The sequence below is a fragment of the Taudactylus pleione genome, unplaced genomic scaffold (assembly GCF_031769625.1).
Source record: "Taudactylus pleione unplaced genomic scaffold, aTauple2 ptg000089l, whole genome shotgun sequence".
NCBI classification, from domain to species: domain Eukaryota; kingdom Metazoa; phylum Chordata; class Amphibia; order Anura; family Myobatrachidae; genus Taudactylus; species Taudactylus pleione.
Genome location: NW_028284491.1, coordinates 1,558,639 through 1,578,653, shown reverse-complemented (window position 1 = coordinate 1,578,653; position 20,015 = coordinate 1,558,639). Strand labels below are relative to the sequence as shown.

Here is a 20,015-nt window from a genome sequence, read left to right as displayed (position 1 = left end):
TATAAATATATATGTATTTATTATAGCATTTAGAGCATCCCCCTATTTTCCAATACCAGACCAGGCTCAGAGGTCCAAGGTTGGTTATTGATTTAGGGGAGAGGACCCCACACATTTATCTTTATTAAATTGAACTATTCCTACACTTTTATACATAACGATGCCTGCACAGATCATAGTGGCCTGTGCAGTGCTTCTCCCAAATTCGCTTGCCACAGGCAGGTCTAATGTATTGGTGGCAGTATTACAATGACTTGATAAATTCTATTCTTTCTCTCGTCTAAAACATTGATGATGCTTTCATTTCAATTCCGCTGCCAAACTCCCGGGATTTTGCCTTTGTCTGAGAATTGTGATGGAGCATTCTGCGCAGACTATATTCCTCAGCCCAAAGAGGCCAATTATCAGTCTCCTGAACCATTTGTGGAGTTAATTTCCTTAATAGTAAGATCAATGCAGGACTCTTTTTGTTGCCAAGGAAGATTTATATGTATTGCAGGAACTGAAGAGCGTTGTACCTCAGACAAGCGTCTTCTGTCTGAGAATCATTGGGTCATCTGACAGTGAGTTAAGGGAAGTAGAAGATCCCAGGTCATTTAACCCTGCTTTTGTGAATGATCCCAAAAGTATAGAATAATTGAATTGGTGACAGGCCAGCTCCCTTTTCTCTCAAAGATTGCCATTTGGAGGCTCATCAGTGAAAAAGTAGAAGATATTGAGTACATCTGGTTATTAAGGATCTCATTAATATGGAATGAGAACAACTGGACAGATGTCAGCCTAAACTGAGTAGACTTTTTAGCATATATCCTTCCCAGAATCAAGTGATTTGGAGGTGTTGCTGGTATAGAAAATTGTAGCTGGATCAAGATCCCTAAACCATAGAAGGGTGGAGGCCCTTTGAAAACTCCTATGTTAGGATGGAAAGCTGTTGCAAGAAGCAACCTATTTTCTTGGGAGCTGTACTCTACTCCATCCATGTAACCAAAGAATCGTTTGCCACATTTTCCTTTTTAAAGCACTTACTCTGGAATAAGCTTGTTTCATAAGCTCATCACTTATTTAAGATTGGAGAACAAGGTGTTTCCTTTTTCTTTTGCCCAACAGCACTTCAGGTTTCGGCCTTGGAAGTGCTACTCCCAGCAGAATTGTGCCACTACCCAAGTAACTTTTTTGTCCCTTCAGGGTTTAGTAGAGGTGTCCTTGGCCAAAGCTCACTCTCTAATGAGCACTATGGGTGGTGGATTTTCAAATTATACAGTTCTAGACATAAGGACAGATGTCACATAGGGTTTTCAGCATCAGCATAGGTTACTAAATTGAGTTCCACAGTACCAAGAGGAGATTTTTGTAAAGTCTTTGTCTGTGTCCTCTCCAGTGGAACTAGGCACATTACAGAACAGTCTGCAAACTTTACAGGGATTAAAGTGATCTCTTTGGTTCATTTTACAGAGAGAGTGCAACAGTCTATTCCAGGGGTAGGCAGCATCTGGCACTCCAGCAGCTGTGGAACTTCACATCCCAGCAGGTCTTAGTTTTCGCATGAACTAATGGCAAAACTGTGGCAGGGCATGCTGGGAAGTTAGTTCCACAGCAGCTGGAGTGACACACATTGCCTACCCCATGTCCATTCCAAGCTCCTCCGAACCAGCTTAAATTCATGAAGGCTTTATTAACTTGTGCATGTACATAATCTGGAAGTTCATTCTCCACAAGATAGGCAAGGGAGACCTGTTAACATTCAGAGTTCTGCAGGAGAATTCTCACCACATATACATTGCAACTCAACAGCATCATATTTTTCCATCTTGGTCATCATTTCCAGTTTCTCTTTCCTACATGTGGTCATAAAACATCTCCACGGACCTTTACCAAGATGTTTTTGGTACACGTAGCTGGTCTCAGGAAATGGGTAGTCACTCTCTAACCTTATTTGGACAACATCCTTGTAACCATAATGTTGAAACACATCATCCAATCGAAGAAGTCCTTTACACAGGAACATGCATGGATCATCAATATCATTGAGGCAAAAAGTAATACTGTGCCTTCACAAGAACTGATGTACTTGCTAGAAGAAAATTCAGGATCTACCATATTAACTTAATTTCCAGCAACTGACTGTTATGCGCTGATCACAGACTCCATGGTAATATTCTCCTCCATCATAAACATTCTACAATGGGCAAGGTGGGACATGCAGGAAATACAGCTGGATCTGCTTGCTTAGTGGAATTGCACTTCTGCTTGTGTGGATCATTTTGGCCAGCTCACCTGGATTACAAAGGAGTCCTTCGGATGGTGGCAGGATCCATGGTATGTGAGTTAAAGGAGTGGGATGGATTGTGCTTCCTGCAGATTCCAGCATCACAGGATGGGGTACTCGTCTACTTACAGAACTGGTGCAAGGCACTTGGCTCCACAGCGAGAGGCAGTGCACCCAAATATTCTAGAGATGTGAACAGCGACGTGATTTAGCACTTTTGCCGTTTTATAGAATACAAACCTCAACGGAGCTTGTCTGACAATCGTGACGCAGTTCCTTGTCTACTAGTGAGTCTAGAAGGTGGATTTTAGCAGGAGGTGGCCCGCAGGCCATAGTTTGGGCACCCGTTCTTTAAAATATCAAAGTAAAGTCTTTTCTTTTCATCTTTTCCCCTGTAGTATCATATAAGGCATGCATACCAATTTAGCAAGAGCAAAAGAAGAAATAGACTTACTTGGTGAGACTACTTAATAGTTATTCACGACCAAGATAAATTCCCTAGAAATATTAATACATTAGAACCTGATTTAATTATTTCCATTTCATGTTGCAAAGGGGGAAAAGTATACAACATGTATTATGATACAGTATAAGATGGTCACACAAATTGGTTTGGCCATAAAGGGGGGTGGTGGGAGGGGGGGGGGGGGATTCCTCATCAGTTTCCCTAAGCATTTTGTTATACAGGTAGATAGTGTCTCTCAATGGTGATTGTTTTTTTTTTTTTTTCTTTCAGCAAGGAAAATTTCAGCCTGTGGAACAGATTGTGGTAGATGAAGAGTTTCCGTCATGTAACCTATTACTCCAGTGCACGAAAGTTGTACAGTCACTTCATCACGTAACAGAGGAAAAAGGTGCATTATCTTAAAGTCAAAAGATAATATTGCTGTAATAACAGCTTATTTAGTCTTTTATGCTGACTTTACACACAGTAGAAAAAGAAACCCCAAATCTTTGTAAGAAAAGTGATTCCCTTTCATAGAAGACTTATCCCTGCTACAAGGGAGCAACAACTTAATGAAACAAATGGAGGCAGATGTGTCTCACTACACCAGGAGTGGGGAACCATTTTTAGGCTAATGGCCATTTTGATATATATAACATTATTCTCTGGCCTGGTGCGGGCCATGCCCCCTCTGTGTGACGTCACATGGGGAAGGGCCACAATCGCCAGTGATTACAGCAATGCTGTAAGGGCAACGCTGTGACCGCCTGAAGCATCCTAAGGACGGTCCAGGCGGTACTGCTCCATATATTCTGGCTGTAGGGTGCCATTCTAGGCGCCCTGCTAGCCATATGAAGCTAGCAGAAAAAAGCTCCGAAGGCCAGACCAAATTATTCCACGGGCCCTATACGGCCCCCGGGCCTGAGGTTCCCCATCCTTGTACTACACTATTGCTACAGTCACGCCAAGTTCCCATCTTGACGTACCAGGTCCCTTCTGACTCTGCTTGCGCCAATTATTTTTCACATCTTTTTCACCCGAAAATGCTTTTTACGTGCCCTGGCGGCTCACTTGGGCCACATGGCATATTGAGGCCAGGTGCATGAGGACACATTTGTATGCTTAAAGCAGAGGTGGGGAACCTTTTTTCTGCCAAGGGCCATTTTGATTTTTAGAAAATCATTCGGGGCCATACAAAATTATTGACTTAACATTTGCCTCCTATATTTGGTTAAAAACGTAATTAACTCACCTTTAATGCGATGGCTGTAAGTAACTGCTTCTCTTTTGTATGTTGCCAGGCAGAGTCTGGAGGGGCAGTCCCTATGGATGTGTGACAGGCAGATTGATAAGGCAGCCCTGGGGTTCTCTCAGTCCTAACCAGCCTGATGACAGCACTGACTGTACACACCCCCTGCTGTGCCACCACTGCCTGCTTGCCCTTGCTATTAGGGTGAGACCCTGCACTAACCAGCTCAATGACAGCCATATGACAGCCCTGATTTCCCCCCCCCCCTTGTGCGCTGCCCGCCTGTCGCCGCTGATGGGGAGAGAGCCCTGCATGCCACTCAATGACAGCCCTGACACCGTGATCCCCCCCCCCCCTTGGCTACCTGTCGCCGCTGATAGGGAGAGAGCTCCTGCACTAATCCGCCCAATGACAGCCCTGACACCCTCCACCGCTGCGCTACCTCCCGCCGATGACAGCCCCGACACACACACCCTCCCCCCGCTGTGATACCTCCCGCCGCTGATAGCCGATCACAGACCTGACACACACACCCTCCCCCTGCTGTGCTACCTGCCGCCGCTGATAGCCCTGACACACCCCTACCCCCCGCTGTGCTGTCATTGGCTACCAGCCGCCGATGACAATCCCGACATCCCCTCTCCCACGCTGCTCTACCTGCCACCAACGACAATCCTGACATCCCCGCTCTCCTGCTGCGATACCTGCCGCCGCTGACAGCTGCTACACTACGCTGATTCCGCTGCTGCCGCTGACAGCCGGCTGGGCCGGAGGATTTCACCTTGAGGGCCGTATACGGCCTGCGGGCTGGAGGTTCCCCACCCCTGGCTTAAAGGCATGAAGCCTCATTTAGCATCAGGCACAAATCCAGTTAAAGGGTGCAAACTCTCACCTAGAAAAACAATGTTGCGATGGAAGGGGTGCAAATGTGTGTTTTTTTGTTTGTTTTTTTTTATTGTTTTGCATACAGAGAAGATACAGCCTAGTTTTACATGTAACACAAAAATATTGGGCAGCTTTATTTTATCACTGCATTTTAGATGTGAGCTAGGATGCACAAACTGACCAATTCTAAATTAGCCCAAACATATTACATTTGATCCACACTCCACAGCGCAGCGTGGTTTTGTGGAGATGCAAATTCTACTGTGACTGAAATTACTCTTGACACTAAATGAAGCTCATAGAGAGCGACTCAGGTGCTAGTAATGTGCTGCAGAGTCCCTCCGGGATGGTCGGGCGAAGTCATTCTGTGACCAGTAGGGGCACGCAGGAAAACGGTCTACCGTACTAACAGGTAACATGTACAGCAAGACATCCCCTGCACATCGCTAGTAATTTAATCTCCCCAATAGTATTTATTGGACTCAAGATACTGCAGAGAATGAGCATGTTAAGAATCTCTTATAACTTGATTTTGCCGTGATTGCTTTTTATATTTGTCTATTGTAAATATGTGTATAATCATTTATGTATACTTGTTGCAAGAATGTCCTTTGCTTCTATAAATATGTTACTAAGTTTGCTTACAGATCCTTAGCATTCTGTGCCTGATTCAGGTATTGACGATATTTGTGCGCACCCCTCACGGTCACACTGTGCAAACGCTAAGGTACCTTAGCGATGCCGCGTACAGTGAGGATTTCTTTGCAAAGAGATTGACAGTCGGGTACCATTTGGAGGCGGTTTTGGGGAGTGGCGGCAATAGCACAGCCGCGTCGCAATCTTTTTCGGGGCATGTCTCAGCCTGCAACTGCAATCCCGTACGCAGAAAACATGGCGCCAGTGTCTCTGTTCCTGAGGTCATTCTGCGTGACCATAGGGTTACTCAGATGGTCGATTATCAAAGGATCTGCATCCACCGTTGTGTTTGTACGCACCTGTATGGATCTGCAAAGCCATCGGTGGGCCCCATAAATACATTTTCAGGCGCTTACAGCATTTGCATAATTTTCGCACAGCAGCTGCGAATGCACTAGCCTACACATGTGAATCAGGCCCTTTATTCTGTCACCTAATTCCCTCATTTTGCAGAACCTGCACATTAGTTTTATTCTTTTGTGGTTCGAGTAAAAGTCCATCAGTATTGTGGTTACAGTACAACGATGATGGGACCCAGCCATTCATAAGCTGGCAAAGTAGAAGCCGCTACAAACCAACATTTTGCTTCCTAAACCTTAGTGAGATAGACCCCTATTGGTTTTATGCCACACTTATTACTGTGTCACCTCTGCTATTGTATTTTTGCATGGGGAATGGGGAGGCGGATGAAAGTGGAAGTTGTTTGTTCTTGTCCTTGCACCAACATCTGTCTCTTTAACGTGTCCATAGAGATCAATGATCTGCAAGCGAGTATGCATTTCTCTCCACACTATAAAACAATTCCTTGTATACCTTGGTATGTAACCACTTATGTGCTTGTCTCCTAGCAAAGGAGTAAGCCATTTGAAGGATAATACCAGCCAAAAATGAAACATTTTATGTAGTGATTTCTTTGTTGTATTGGGCTGTTTCTGTAACAATGTTTATTTCCTCATCTTCCAATTATTCCTCTCCTAGAAATTGGAAGCAAAAAATTTTACAAGTACAGTAAGGAAAAAACTCTTGCATGGCTAAAGAAAAAGGTATGTGTTTTTTTTTTCTAAAAGAATAAAAGTTCAGTTTAGTTTTAATGAATTCATATATCGACTCTTGTGCATTGTCTAACGGCAAATTTAGCTCTACCATGCGAAAATTGTTAAGATGAATAATAATCAGTTTATTACAATGCTAAATAACTATAATCCAATCCAAATTCTATAATCTCCCTGGACCCATGCAGAAACAGCATTGTTGGTTTCTTGTCCCAGAAATAGTTTTTTAGGAAGACTGGGGGAGTCCTGTATTTGCATTACAGACATGAATAGGCCAAGGCAATCTCCATAAATTCATACAGAATTAATGCAGAAATTGATGTTCTAGTAACTGCTATGTTACTTGCTATTCAGTTCTCTTGCTTGGATTGTGGAAACCTGGTCCAAACCAAAGATAACCTTTCTAGACCTATAACTGCCTCAGACCTGGAGTAAAGCAAATGTATTTCTACTCCTTGCTTGGGAAAACTATACTCATTTTCTGTGGTACTAGTGTAAATCATTATAGAACAATTCTTGTTTTCTTCATTGTGCTTCCCTTTTGAATGCCCATAAAATGTGAATATTCCATCTGTGTTACACAAAGAATTCACTCCAATCACTTTGCTAGGTTAAGATATGTAAATAATTCTAGGCATATGCTTAATAATGTGTTTGACCATTGAGGAGAAGACCACAGCGAGTCGTAAAGGGGTTGTAATTAAAGGGGTTACAAATAATAGTGAATATGACTTTAGAAAATATCTGAAATCTATACAAAGCAAGACCAGCAGTACCGTCATCATTACTATTAAGGCTAAAAACAAGGATGACTATTCTCTACTTTCCAGTCATATTCTTTGCAGTCAGCACTATAAGTACATTGGTGCTATGACTTTTATTCTATTTATTTATTTTTTAAGGCGTTCAGGTGTCCTCATACATCTAGCCTCAATATGCCATGTAGTGCGACTTGCCTGGCGTGAGTGAGCTGCTCCCGAAAATGCATCTAAGTCGCAGTGTGATGCCACTAGGACACCCCAGCAGACTGTGCTGATTAATTTGATATGCATCACTTGTATATGTGTGTGCACCTGTGTCTGTATATGTAGAACGGAACTTGGAATGAAAAAAGCTGCGGCCTCTACATTGCAGCACTCTGTATACAGAGTCAGGGAGTCTGGAACACACAGATAGTGTCACATATCAAATGAATCAGCACCGACTGCTGGTGTGTCCTAGTCGCTTCGCATTTCCGGCGAAAAAAGATGCCCAGCGCTAGCAAAGTTCCACGAAACATGTCGCACTGAGAAGGGCTTTTTTACCGTGACTGCAGCAAAGATGTATAAAGACACATCTGTACATCGTGATTTATAATTTGGGTAAATTTCTAGCAATAATTACAAAATGTATGATAAAATTCTGAAAATATATGTCCTAGCATGCTATGGTTTCCCCTATTGGATGAAGCAATATGGATGTTCCATTCTCCATACCTGTAGTGGAGATTCCATAGAACACCGTCGGCCTGTTCAGGAATGGACACTATTGCAGCTGCGGCTTTTTATGCAGCCTACTGAGGCGCCCTCTGGCAGTGGCGCTAATCGTCGCTGTGCCTATTAAGACACACCACCGGGTATTGCAGCTACCCTATCTCAGGTGCAATGTGTCTGTCTGAACATGGCCGCCAGGGTCAGTGCAACTCGCTGACTGAGACATGCCCGCTTCTGGCTAGTCTCCCCCTTCCCCTACTTTTACCACACAGAAACGCCTACCCCAATTGTATGGATTTTCGTACAATTTCGATCTGCGACTTTGTGCGGCAACCATCAGGACACATGCGCAGTGCAGCTCGGACGTATACGTAGACTGAAAACATGGCCGCTCGTGCGTGGCATCAGCATTGCGTACATGTTTGTATCAGGCCCTGTGTTTTCTTGTTAAGATTTTGTGCATGTTTTTATAGGTTGATCAGACAGTTAAAGGTCTAAAAAGCAGTGACGTGCGTGTTGGAGGAGGTGTCCAGTCTGCCAGCTTTATTCGGAGTAAACAAGGATCTGATGTTAAAGAAGGTAAAACTGCTGCTGAGCAGAGGTTGGCAAATGTGGGCTCTTTTGATATTGTGGAACTACATGCCACAGCCTTAAAGGACTCGGTCTACAGCAGGAGTTTATGTACATTATGTACTCTTTGGGGGCAATTCATTTGTCTCTGCGCGACTATCTCCCATGCCTTTAGACGGTGCAATATTCAATTGTTTTGTGCCAGGGGGCGCCCATTACTTCTAAAGTCCAGGAGTGCCCAAAACACTGACTTTTTGACAATTTTTGCTCGCCACCTCAGGAGGGTGCGAGCAGAAATATGGCCGTCTGCGGCATTCGCGCCGTCTGCAGCAACAATTGACTAGCGCAATGAGATCTGCGGCCGCACTAAAACAACTGAATCGCCCCCATTTGTGCTGCTTATCCATCATACTGCCGATACAAGGCACTTCCAAGCACCACTTAAGTTATTTCATCCTGAAAATAAATTGAAAGGGCCCCTCATCACTACTGAACCCCTCCTTCTTGCAGGATGCAGTTTCCTGTGTAGGTTTGGGTCACTGGTACATCCATTGTTTACATTTTCTTTTCAAGTAATAAATGTCAGTCAGGTTCTCTTTGATACCCCAGTCTGGTAAGGCCACAGCTCTGGTCTCTCCTCCTATTTTAGTGGCCCAGAGAGTCGATTCCTTTTGTCATGTGTTGGACGTCGAGCTTTCAATGTTTTTCTCAAGCTCGAGTGCTTTTGCTTGAGTAACACCTAACTCCTTGTGACCTAATGGGTAGGGGCACTTGACGCTTCCAAGGCTGGCGACCAGGAAAGCCCGGTTTTAGATACTGGGAACTTAGGGCCTGATTCAGACCCGCTCGCGAGCGCCGAGCGCTCGCAAGCGGGTCGATGTTGGCCCAGTGCGCATGCGCACGACGGAGCCGGCTCTGTCGTGCGCATGCGCGAGACCGGGATAGCGACGGCCAAGCCGTCGCTATGGGTCTCGCTACAAAGGGGGCGTGCTGTCGATGGTGGGCGTGCCGGGGACGTGGCTGCCCAGATGGAGGCGTACCCATGGGAACGACTACCGTCTGGGGCCGGCCTCACTGACATCACAAGTGATGTCAGTGGGAGTGCTCTCGGCTCTGATAGAGCCGAAAGCACTCCTTGGCTTGCGGCAACGAGACCCTACCACAAGGGTCTCGTCACAAGCCCGATGATCACGATGGTCTTGACCATCGCAACCATCTTTTTGGCCGCTCGCTATAGCTGTGGGTGGTCACCCACAGCTATGCGAGTGGCCAGGAGGCCCCTCTAAAATTAGGAAGGACGGCCCTGATTCAGAGCGAGCGCTTTGTCAGAGTGTCCGGCTCTGAATCAAGGCCTGAATCCAAACCAAAACACTTGAAGGTGGTTTTGCAAAAACAAAAACACGATGTTGATTAGAACCAAAACAAAAAACACGGGGGTCCGAGCACATCTCTAATTGTAACTGCTGCGAAATCCTAAAGGCTATATTTCCTAGGCTGCTGGATTTCAAAGCCACCTGTTGTCAGCGGTTTTACTCACAGGATTTAAAATGTTTAAAAGCCGTCGATCCGGGTCTCGTACCAAAGGGGGCGTGCTGTTGATGGTGAGTGACAGCACACCCCCTTTTGTGGGCGTTCCGGGGGCGTGGCTGCCCAGACGGAGGCGTTCCCATGGGAACGCCTTCCGTCTGGGGCCGGCCCCACTAAATCACAAGTGATGTCAGTGGGAGTGCTTTCGGCTCTGATAGAGCCGAAAGCACTCCAGGGCTTGCGGCAATGAGACCCTACCACAAGGGTCTCGTCGCAAGCCTGATGGTCTTGACCATCGCGACCATCTTCCCGGCCGCTCGCTATAGCTGTGGGTGGTCACCCACAGCTATACGAGTGACCAGGAGGACGCTCTAAAAATTAAGACGGATGGTCCTGATTCAGAGCGAGCGCTCTGTCAGAGCGTCCGGCTCTGAATCAGGGCCTTAATCTGGAGCTTTACTCACACCAAGAAGACCCAGTTGAGAAGTGTCTCTGACATTGCTGTTTTTGATGGTAGCTTTTCTTATGACCAGCATGGTGGAGACCTTGGCAGTACCATCTTCAATTCTATTTGTTGTTTTTTTTTAATTATCTTTTAAGATGACAAGTTGGTACTGGTTACCAGTACCCTTTTAGTCCCAAAAATAGTTCCATACTTCCATACCTTCTGTTTTAGCCCTACTTAACAGACAACCATGTCTGTACTATATGGCAGTGGTGCAAGACCTTTAAATATAATTTTCTGCTTCATCGCTTTTAATACCTCTAGGTGCTTTTTTGAAGGGCCAGGGAAAGATTGGGTGGCTTCCTTCCTGTCCTTGTGTAGTTATAGGGGGAAAGAGCTGTAACGTGCAATAATAATAAAACAAACTCTGTTTCCAGAGTGACAAGTATTAAATATATAGCCCATTCTATCATTTATGAATTTTATGTACAATTCTTGACTTTATTTTTCCAATTCTACTGTAATGCTATTTTTTGGGCCAAATGTTTATATGAAAGTATATTCTAATGTGAAGCATTAAACATGCAATTGACATTAATTCAACAGATCTTGGCTAAAGCTCTTCTCACTGGCCTAAATTTCTCAGAGTTCATAGACTAATTTGTGTTCTATTTGTACAGCTCCCTCATACACCCTCTGTAAATATGTCAGGTCATGTTTGAGTTGAGCCTAGAAACATTCTTGTTTCTTCTCACATAATAGTGAAACCTGCTGACCATGGAATAGACTTAATGTGGAGGTACACTGGTGCCTTTTTGATTTATAATTACATCCTCTTGTTTTGCCTCATGTCTTCATTTGGCAATTGCAGGCCCTTACACAGGTTCCTTCTGATCAGGTATAAAAACAAAATTGCTTATATATTTTAAAGTTATGTTTAACTTTAGTTGAAAAATCTTAGAAAAAAACCTACAACCCCACATAGCTGTTTATTAGGGGTTGGGTACGGAATCACGGCAGTCGTAATACCGACCCAATTGGGTAAGTGCCCTAACCCACCTTTCACGCAGCCTAACCCCTCCCGCAGCCTAACCTTAACCCTCCTCCTAATTCTTACCGTCAGGATTCTGGAGCCGGGATTCCGACCGCTGGGATGCTGACTACTTCCCGTTTATAGCCATGTAGGACTGCATGACGTAACTAGCTGTGTTAAATTTAGGTAGCCTTGGTTGGTCAAACCAGGGATCCAGAAGTAGCTGCAATCACAGCTCTAGCTCTATCTTGCCTGTCACAAGCACCTCCCTTTTTTGTTTAATTTTTTTAATCAAAATCTGAGGGTTTACCGTCCTCAAGTGACTTTCTGAAAATGATTGAGCCATTGATTTAAATAGGAAATACGGATGCACGCTATTTTATTTTACGTAGCCTAGTGTCTGTCTTGCGAGAGTGCCATGCAACCTGTTATCTCCTACAGTAACTGCAGGTCCACTATAAGACCAGCTACCATTTGTTCTGGTTATAGCACTTATTGCATGCTGTAACAGTCTAGCTGTAGAACAATGCAAGTTGGTTGCAAAAAAAAAAAGTTGAACAATAATGTTCCAAAAATATTGCTTTGTCTCAGAAAGCAGACGTTCATTATGTGCTTGCAATATATGATAGGATAGGTGTTTTTGCCCTTGAACTGGGTAGGTTGGGGTGTGCCATTACTAGTGATAGTATTTATTTCTTTACTGGCTGCAAAGAAAGTACTAAACAGACATTTTTAATATATGTGAGCGGTTCGGTTTTGATTTGTATCTCAGAACGAGGCAAAATGTAATCTTTCATGGACATCTGTGCCGAGACGTCTGTGAAAGGTGACATTTTGCCTCGTTCTGAGATCTGAACTTGGTGGAAAAATCAGCCATAACCAAAGCGCTCATCTCTAGTTTTTAGTTGAATGTGGCCGGCATGCTCTTAATTAATGGCACACATTGTAAACCCATAGATATGTAATATATGTGGTCTCTTACAACATTTGAGCTTGTCTTTCCATTTGGACAGAGGACTACATTCGTTACGCCCATGGACTGATATCCGAGTATATACCCGAAGATCTTCGCAATGAGCTGTCCCAGTACTTAAAGTAAGACTACAAACATTACAGCTGGTAGAAATTGTAACCGAGCAATACATTTGCATCAACCACACAAACAACCATACGACTTTGTATTTTAGGGAGAAAAATGTAGAATGGATAATAGTTTTAATATGAAATGCAACAGAGTTGGTTTTCTATTTTTCAGATCTTTGGCTATGAGAGTTCTAAGAACTCATTGCAGATAAAATATTTCTTGCAAGTTTTACTTCTTGCACTAATTTAAGTGCAAACTTTAGGACTTGAGGCATACCTATATAGATTCTATTATCTTTGGAGGTATATTGAAAGAGTAGTGAACAAGAAATGTTAAAATCTTTAGAGTTTTTGTATATTTCGTTAAACAACTGTGATTTATCTGTGGGGAAGTCGGATGTGTCCACAGTGGATGCAGCTAGAATGTTTTTTTTATGGAGATAATTAATCTCCGTCTGTATGTCTTCTGTACTCACACACAGGCGACAACAAATTTACTACATATTTGCATTGTCCTATTACCAGTGGGTCCTATATTTTAGTGTATGCTGAAGACTTGTTTAGCACATAGATCAGTAATATCTCTGATAGGTATTCTAGCTCCACCTTGCTTTGAATGCTGGTAATTGCACCTCAGGTAAAAAAAAAAAACACAATTTTTAACTAGTGTGCTTATGCCCTTAACTACTCTCCAGTGGTGGTGGTTTTTTTTTTTTTTTTTTCCGTAGGAGTATTTTCTGTACATGTGCATTATAAACCTATTCAACAATAAAAATCCACGCAGGGATGAGGGCAAAACTTGAAAAAGATAAGAGGATATTTTATGATGTTCAGGATGAACAATAGGCGGCGCTAGTCAGTTAAAACTATTTATTACACCAAGATCAGTACATGCAATACAATAAAAAATATTCACATTAATTGCACCACTTTAAAATATAGCTAAATGTCTGACTAGTAGTCAAAGTATGTAAAAAAAATGCATATGCAAATTATCATCCATTGTAACGCAATTGAAGCCTTAGTGGTTAATAGGAAACCGCCAATGGGCTAGTAAGGCGCGGAAACGCAATTGAGAGGTGCCCTGCCATCTTATGCTGGACAATTTATTATTGCTAAATTTAAATTGGTACAATTAATGTGCCTATTTTCTATTTCCAAATATTTTATTATATTTTGAAAGTGGTGAATATAAAATACATGTATATTTTTTATTATACTGTATGTACTGATCTTGGTGTAATACATTGTTTAACTGACTAGCGCCTGCTATCGCTCATCCTGCTCACTACTTGTAGGGTATTTCGGTTGTACCCACTTGTGGCCGTAGCTGTCAGTTATGTTTTCTTCACTAGGATCACAAAATTTACATGGGATAATTACTGATATTTATAATCAGTTAATGTACTTATATTTTTAGTGTCTGGATGGTTAGTGCCTGTGTGTTTTTAGTTTCTATTTTAAAATGTTCCCCATCGTTATACTTGGTCATTTGCATTAACGATGACACCAAACTAATGCTAAGTAAACGGATCACTGACATTTACTTGCTAAAAATAAACCACATCGCTGTGAAACTGGCCTCCAGTTGTATTCCTACAAATGTTCTGACATAGTTGCAGCTTAATTAATGAGTTTTTCTAATAGAAGTACACATCGGGATTAATTGTAAAATATTAATACAATAGTTTTTTTCATTTTGCCTGACTCTTAAAATATTACAAATCTGTCTGCAAATGGTTATGTTCTCTATTTTATTTATTTATTCTTACCACCCAGTCTGCCAGAGATCTCCAGCCCAACCCCAGAGCCTCCCACAAAGGTAATCTGCAGAAGTAAATGTGCGCACCGCACTTGTCTGCTTTGCACAAGCTAATTGTATTCTTTCCAATCATCAAACTAACCCTATATTATGCTGTAAGAATAGCACTATGCCAATTTCAAATATGGTGGATATAGCACAGGCTATAAATCTCTGGGGACTTGTATCAAGCCTTGCAGTGCGATAAAGTGGAGACGTTTCCAATTAGGATCTAACTGTCATTTCATAGACTGTGCTAAATGACAGAAGCTGATACTATTTCTCTCTCTTCAAGGCATGATACATATCCCTCTTATTCTCTTAGCAGTAATGTTAGTTAAATTATTCTCTACTATGACCATAGTAATTTTATGTAATAAATAATGCTTTCCTGTATTAATGCCCTTTTTAGGGACAAATGTATTTTCCCTTTTAAAACTTGGTTTCCTGAACCTATTTGGGGCATATGTGATTGGGGAATAAACTCAATTCAACAATATCTAATCTAAATTTGCAGAAACGGAAAGTTTCTGACAAGCCTGTTGAAGCAGAAGAGGACTACACAAAATATAATTCCAGTTCCCAGAAAAAGGTGGGCGTTTTATTATACATAACCATCCTCTTCCCGTTCTATTGGTGGTCTTTTTAATTTTTAGTTGCATGTAGGAGATTGCATACAGATGGAGCAGCTTTCAGTGCACTCATGGGCACTCTATGACAAAGGGGTTAAATGAACATTTGCTGCCACAGTTGCATCACCTGGCAATAGAGCACAATACTTAACCTGATCAGTGTGATTGGATTGGGCTTAAGCGCAATAACGCAGCTTCTATCTATATATATATAGACTATCAGTGTAGCCACATACGTAGTAGTAGTAGTAGTAGTAGTATCATTGCATAATCATGACTTAATTCTGTCTTTGATTGACCTATGCTGCTTCTTGCTTATGTTATGCATGTCCATTACGGGTGACCAGGCTAAGCTTGAATGTGCATCAGAATGACAGTATCTAACTAACAGTGGAATGCAGTGCTTTGCCTTATATATGCGTGTGTGTGTGTGTATGTATAGGTTGGGTACGGGATGCAGTCGGTCAGAATCCAGACGTTTGGCATCCTGACAGGGTTAGGATACCGACACCTGTCTGTAAGTATCCTAACCCTCCCCCTAAGCCTAACCCCCTTCCCCACAACCTAACTCTAATCCTCCCTTCCCCACAGCCTAACCTTAATCCTCCCCCTAGTGCCTAACCCTAATCCTCCCTTCCCCACAGCCTAACCCTAATCCTTCCCCTAGTGCCTAACCCTAATCCTTCCCCTAGTGCCTAACCCTAATCCTTCCCCTAGTGCCTAACCCTAATCCTTCCCCTAGTGCCTAACCCTAATCCTCCCCCTAGTGCCTAGCCCTAACTCCAATACTTACCATCGGGATGCTGGCACTGGGATTCTGACTGGTGTTGGGATTTCGGCGCTGGCACTCTGTGCACCGGGATATAAACTACATTTTATATATATATATATATATAATACCTATTCTTCATGAGCGGCAGAATAACCATAGAAAGATTGTTGCAACACAAGTTTCCCTGATCAGGAAAACTCTTTACAGTGTGTATAGCGTGAAGGGGTATATATATTCAATTATTGTAGTTCGTGCATGATTTATTTATCATGTCAACAAGAGAATGTCGACATGATCCTAATGTAGATGTTGACCATGCAAACATTCATCATGTAAACAATGATGAAATGTCGACATGTTAGAATGTGGACATATCATCCCTGGTGGCCCAGTGGTGAGTTTCCTGCTCCCGACAGCTGCAGCAAGTCCAGCGCGGGTTCCAGGGGTCATATGACCGGCACTTCTGAGTCAGACCTCCAATGCTACAGCGCTCCAGTGAGTATTTCTCCCCTATTCTCGACCCTAATTCCTAACCCTCCTTCTAGGGTTTAACCCTAACCTCCGCTCGCAGCCTGAACCTCCCACCCGCAATCTAACCCTATTCTCCCCTCACAGTCTACCCTCCCTCCCACAGCCTACCCCTAACCTGCCCTCCCTTTCGCAGCCGAACCATAACCCCTCCCTCCTTGTCTAACCCTCCGGCCCACAGCCTAACTTCCCGCCTGAAGCCTAACTCGACATTCTGAGAAGGTCGGCATGTTGCCTGTCGACAATTTGATTTTTGAACTTCTGACTACATCCCTAAAATGCATATTTTACTTTGATAATTTATTCATATGATTTAGGACAGGGCAGCTAAAATGCAAACTCTTTTGTATGAAAGTGCTAGTGCCACCGTATATTGTACCAGTAATGTGCTCATATGCACTAAACATTGTGCCAACAACACTACAACGGCCCGGAACAGATTGCTGGCATTTATCCATCTCAGGCACCGCATTGTATAACACTGCAATTACTGTGGATTCTGCACAGAAACCCTTGTTGTGAGTTTATCAGAGTGTCCATCAAGTGTAGAAGTGCAACTTTGTTCGCTGTCACTTCATTATATTATTATATAGTACTGTGTGCTATAGTGTGTTTTGATCCATTTGCAATACAGTAGTTCTTATGTTATTCTGCACTATTTAATGAGCTGCTGTGAAAACCCTGCTTGAAAGGAAGGGAGAAATTTTAAGGGAGGGCAAAATACAGTGCTGGTTGATTCATGGTGAAATCTGTGATAAAAGGCACCCTGATAGGGTTTAACGTGTGGTGAAACACACTGATTCTGCATTTTACATGGAATCAGTGGGTAAGCGCGCTTTAACCCAGGATTTACAGCGCAGGGAAAGGCAGTATTTATTGAATAACTTCAGGCATGAAACACAGAGCTCTTCCCCACACAGCAAACCCTGTGGCTAACTGTATTGCTTTCATGGTAAGAGTGTCCAGGTTTTGTACATGCTACCAGAGAAAGTAATAGCGTAACCTTTCAGCCCAAAAGGAATACTAGTCAGTGCCTCCCCTGCCATATACCTCACTGCATGTTACTGGTACAGAGGAAGGATGATGTGAAACAAATCAGAAGCATCTATAATCCATTATATAATGCTGCTATTGTCAGTCTAACAGTTGCGTACTAGAGATGAGGTGCCCAGCCCTGCCTCAAAGCTCTTAGTGCTGCTACACTGACATAGAGAGCGGACGCTCAAAGACTCGGTCAGAATACTCGTCTTTTATATTGGCAAAGTTGTAGACCACAGAACAGGTGTACTGTAGATATATTTTGTTAAGGCTTTAGCAAATTAAGTCCTGCGAATAGCACATGAATAGGTAGTCTAGACAGAAACATTTTATTTTCTGCACTAGAAGAACTAATTTTAACTAACCTTTCTTTTTCTATGGCTTCTAGTGCTTTATGTATTGTAATTTCAGTCTGACGGTAACACTCTAGAATGTATTTTGGTATAATAAATACAAGTGCTGATTTGTGAACAAAGTGTTGCGTTCCCACTGCTTATTCTATCCCTGTGATTCTTCATTCAGAGTAATGGCAAGATGACAGCGGCTCAGAAATCCCTGGCTAAGGTGGACAGAAGCGGAATGAAGAACATTCCCTCTTTTTTTAGTCCAAAAGGCAAGGCTACAAAATAACATGGGAGGGATGAAGCTGCACAGGAGTGAGATGTTTTATTTAATAAATGTTTTCTTTAATTGCGGTTTACTCATTTGAATATGTTTTATATGGATACTAAAGGAATTTATAGTAAAAATTTCACAGAATAATTTGTTGACTGTTTGTGGAAGTTTACATATATGGGTGTAAAAGGTGATACATGTATTATATGTCTGATTTAAGAAGCAGTTTGTTGAAATACTTACATAGCGGAGTAGCCAGACTGACAAGTAGCAGAGTGTAATAAATAATAGATTTGTCACAAGGGTTAAACCAGAGTTTGATCAGTAAGACTTAAGCCTTTTGTCTTGAAGTGGTTGTTTCATTTGCCAGTCTGGTCATTATACAGCATATTGTGCAGAAGTTGCTACATTGCCTTCAATCTGCTACCAGTGATGACTGCAACTTTGTTTTTCTTTTTTCTTTCTTTCCCAGGTTGGGGAATAAATGAGTGGAGGGGAATCAAGCGCATTAACCCTTGCTTCCCCTGTAGAAATCTTTTAGGGCAGGACGGGAAGAATTGTGGGAGGGATAGGGGGAGACGGGAAGAATTATGAGAGGGATAGGGGGAGACGGCAGGTATTGTGGGAGGAATAGGGGAGACGGGAAGAATTATGAGAGGGATAGGGGGAGACAGCAGGTATTGTGGGAGGGATAGGGGAGACGGGAAGAATTATGGGAGGGATAGGGGAGACAGCAGGTATTGTGGGAGGGGTAGGGGGAGACGGCAGGTATTGTGGGATGGGTAGGGGGAGATGGCAGGTATTGTGGGAGGGGTAGGGGAGACGGTAAGAATTATGGGAGGGATAGGTGAGACGGCAGGTATTGTGGTAGGGGGAGACGGCAGGTATTGTGGGAGGGGTAGGGGGAGATGGCAGGTATTGTGGGAGGGATAGGGGAGACGGTAAGAATTATGGGAGGGATAGGTGAGACGGCAGGTATTGTGGTAGGGGGAGACGGCAGGTATTGTGGGAGGGGTAGGGGGAGACGGCAGGTATTGTGGGAGGGGTAGGGGGAGACGGCAGGTATTGTGGGAGGGATAGGGGGAGACGGCAGGTATTGTGGGAGGGATAGGGGGAGACGGCAGGTATTGTGGGAGGGATAGGGGAGACGGCAGGTATTGTGGGAGGGATAGGGGAGACGGCAGGTATTGTGGGAGGGGTAGGGGAGACGGTAAGAATTATGGGAGGGATAGGGGAGACGGCAGGTATTGTGGGAGGGATAGGGGGAGACGAGAGGAATTGTGGGAGGGATAGGGGGAGACAGGAAGAATTGTGGGAGGGATAGGGGGAGACGGCAGGTATTGTGGGAGGGATAGGGGGAGACGGGAAGAATTATGAGAGGGATAGGGGGAGACAGCAGGTATTGTGGGAGGGATAGGGGAGACGGGAAGAATTATGGGAGGGATAGGGGAGACGGGAGGAATTATGGGAGGGATAGGGGAGACGGCAGGTATTGTGGGAGGGATAGGGGAGACGGCAGGTATTGTGGGAGGGATAGGGGAGACGGCAGGTATTGTGGGAGGGATAGGGGAGACGGGAGGGATAGGGGAGACGGCAGGTATTGTGGGAGGGATAGGGGAGACGTGAAGAAGTATGGGAGGGATAGGGGAGACGGGAGGAATTATGGGAGGGATAGGGGAGACGGCAGGTATTGTGGGAAGGATATCAAGAAAAAAAATATCATAGGTTTGATTGACTGTACTACCTATGATTTTTTTCTACATATGAAAACCTGTGAAGTTGGGAAGGATCCCTATGTAGATAAGTAAAGCTCTATGGTCAAACAAAGCGCCCTATGTTAAATTATTCATCCATTATTATTTGACTTCCCAGGTTGGAAAATATAATTTACCAATTGCTGCAATCC

General features: G+C 43.5%; 1 protein-coding gene across 1 annotated transcript in view; it reads left to right on the top strand.

The window, feature by feature from the left end:
• Positions 1–18,256, top strand: part of RNASEH2B (ribonuclease H2 subunit B) — a 28,694-nt gene extending 10,438 nt beyond the window's left edge. Inside the window, exons 5-11 of the mRNA XM_088469239.1 lie at positions 3,003–3,120; positions 6,520–6,584; positions 8,539–8,644; positions 12,654–12,735; positions 14,503–14,545; positions 15,042–15,116; positions 18,017–18,256. Coding sequence (XP_088325365.1) covers positions 3,003–3,120; positions 6,520–6,584; positions 8,539–8,644; positions 12,654–12,735; positions 14,503–14,545; positions 15,042–15,116; positions 18,017–18,124 — 597 coding nt within the window. The 3' untranslated portion in view covers positions 18,125–18,256. The remainder of the gene's footprint in view (positions 1–3,002; positions 3,121–6,519; positions 6,585–8,538; positions 8,645–12,653; positions 12,736–14,502; positions 14,546–15,041; positions 15,117–18,016) is intronic.
• Positions 18,257–20,015: the final 1,759 nt, after the last annotated feature.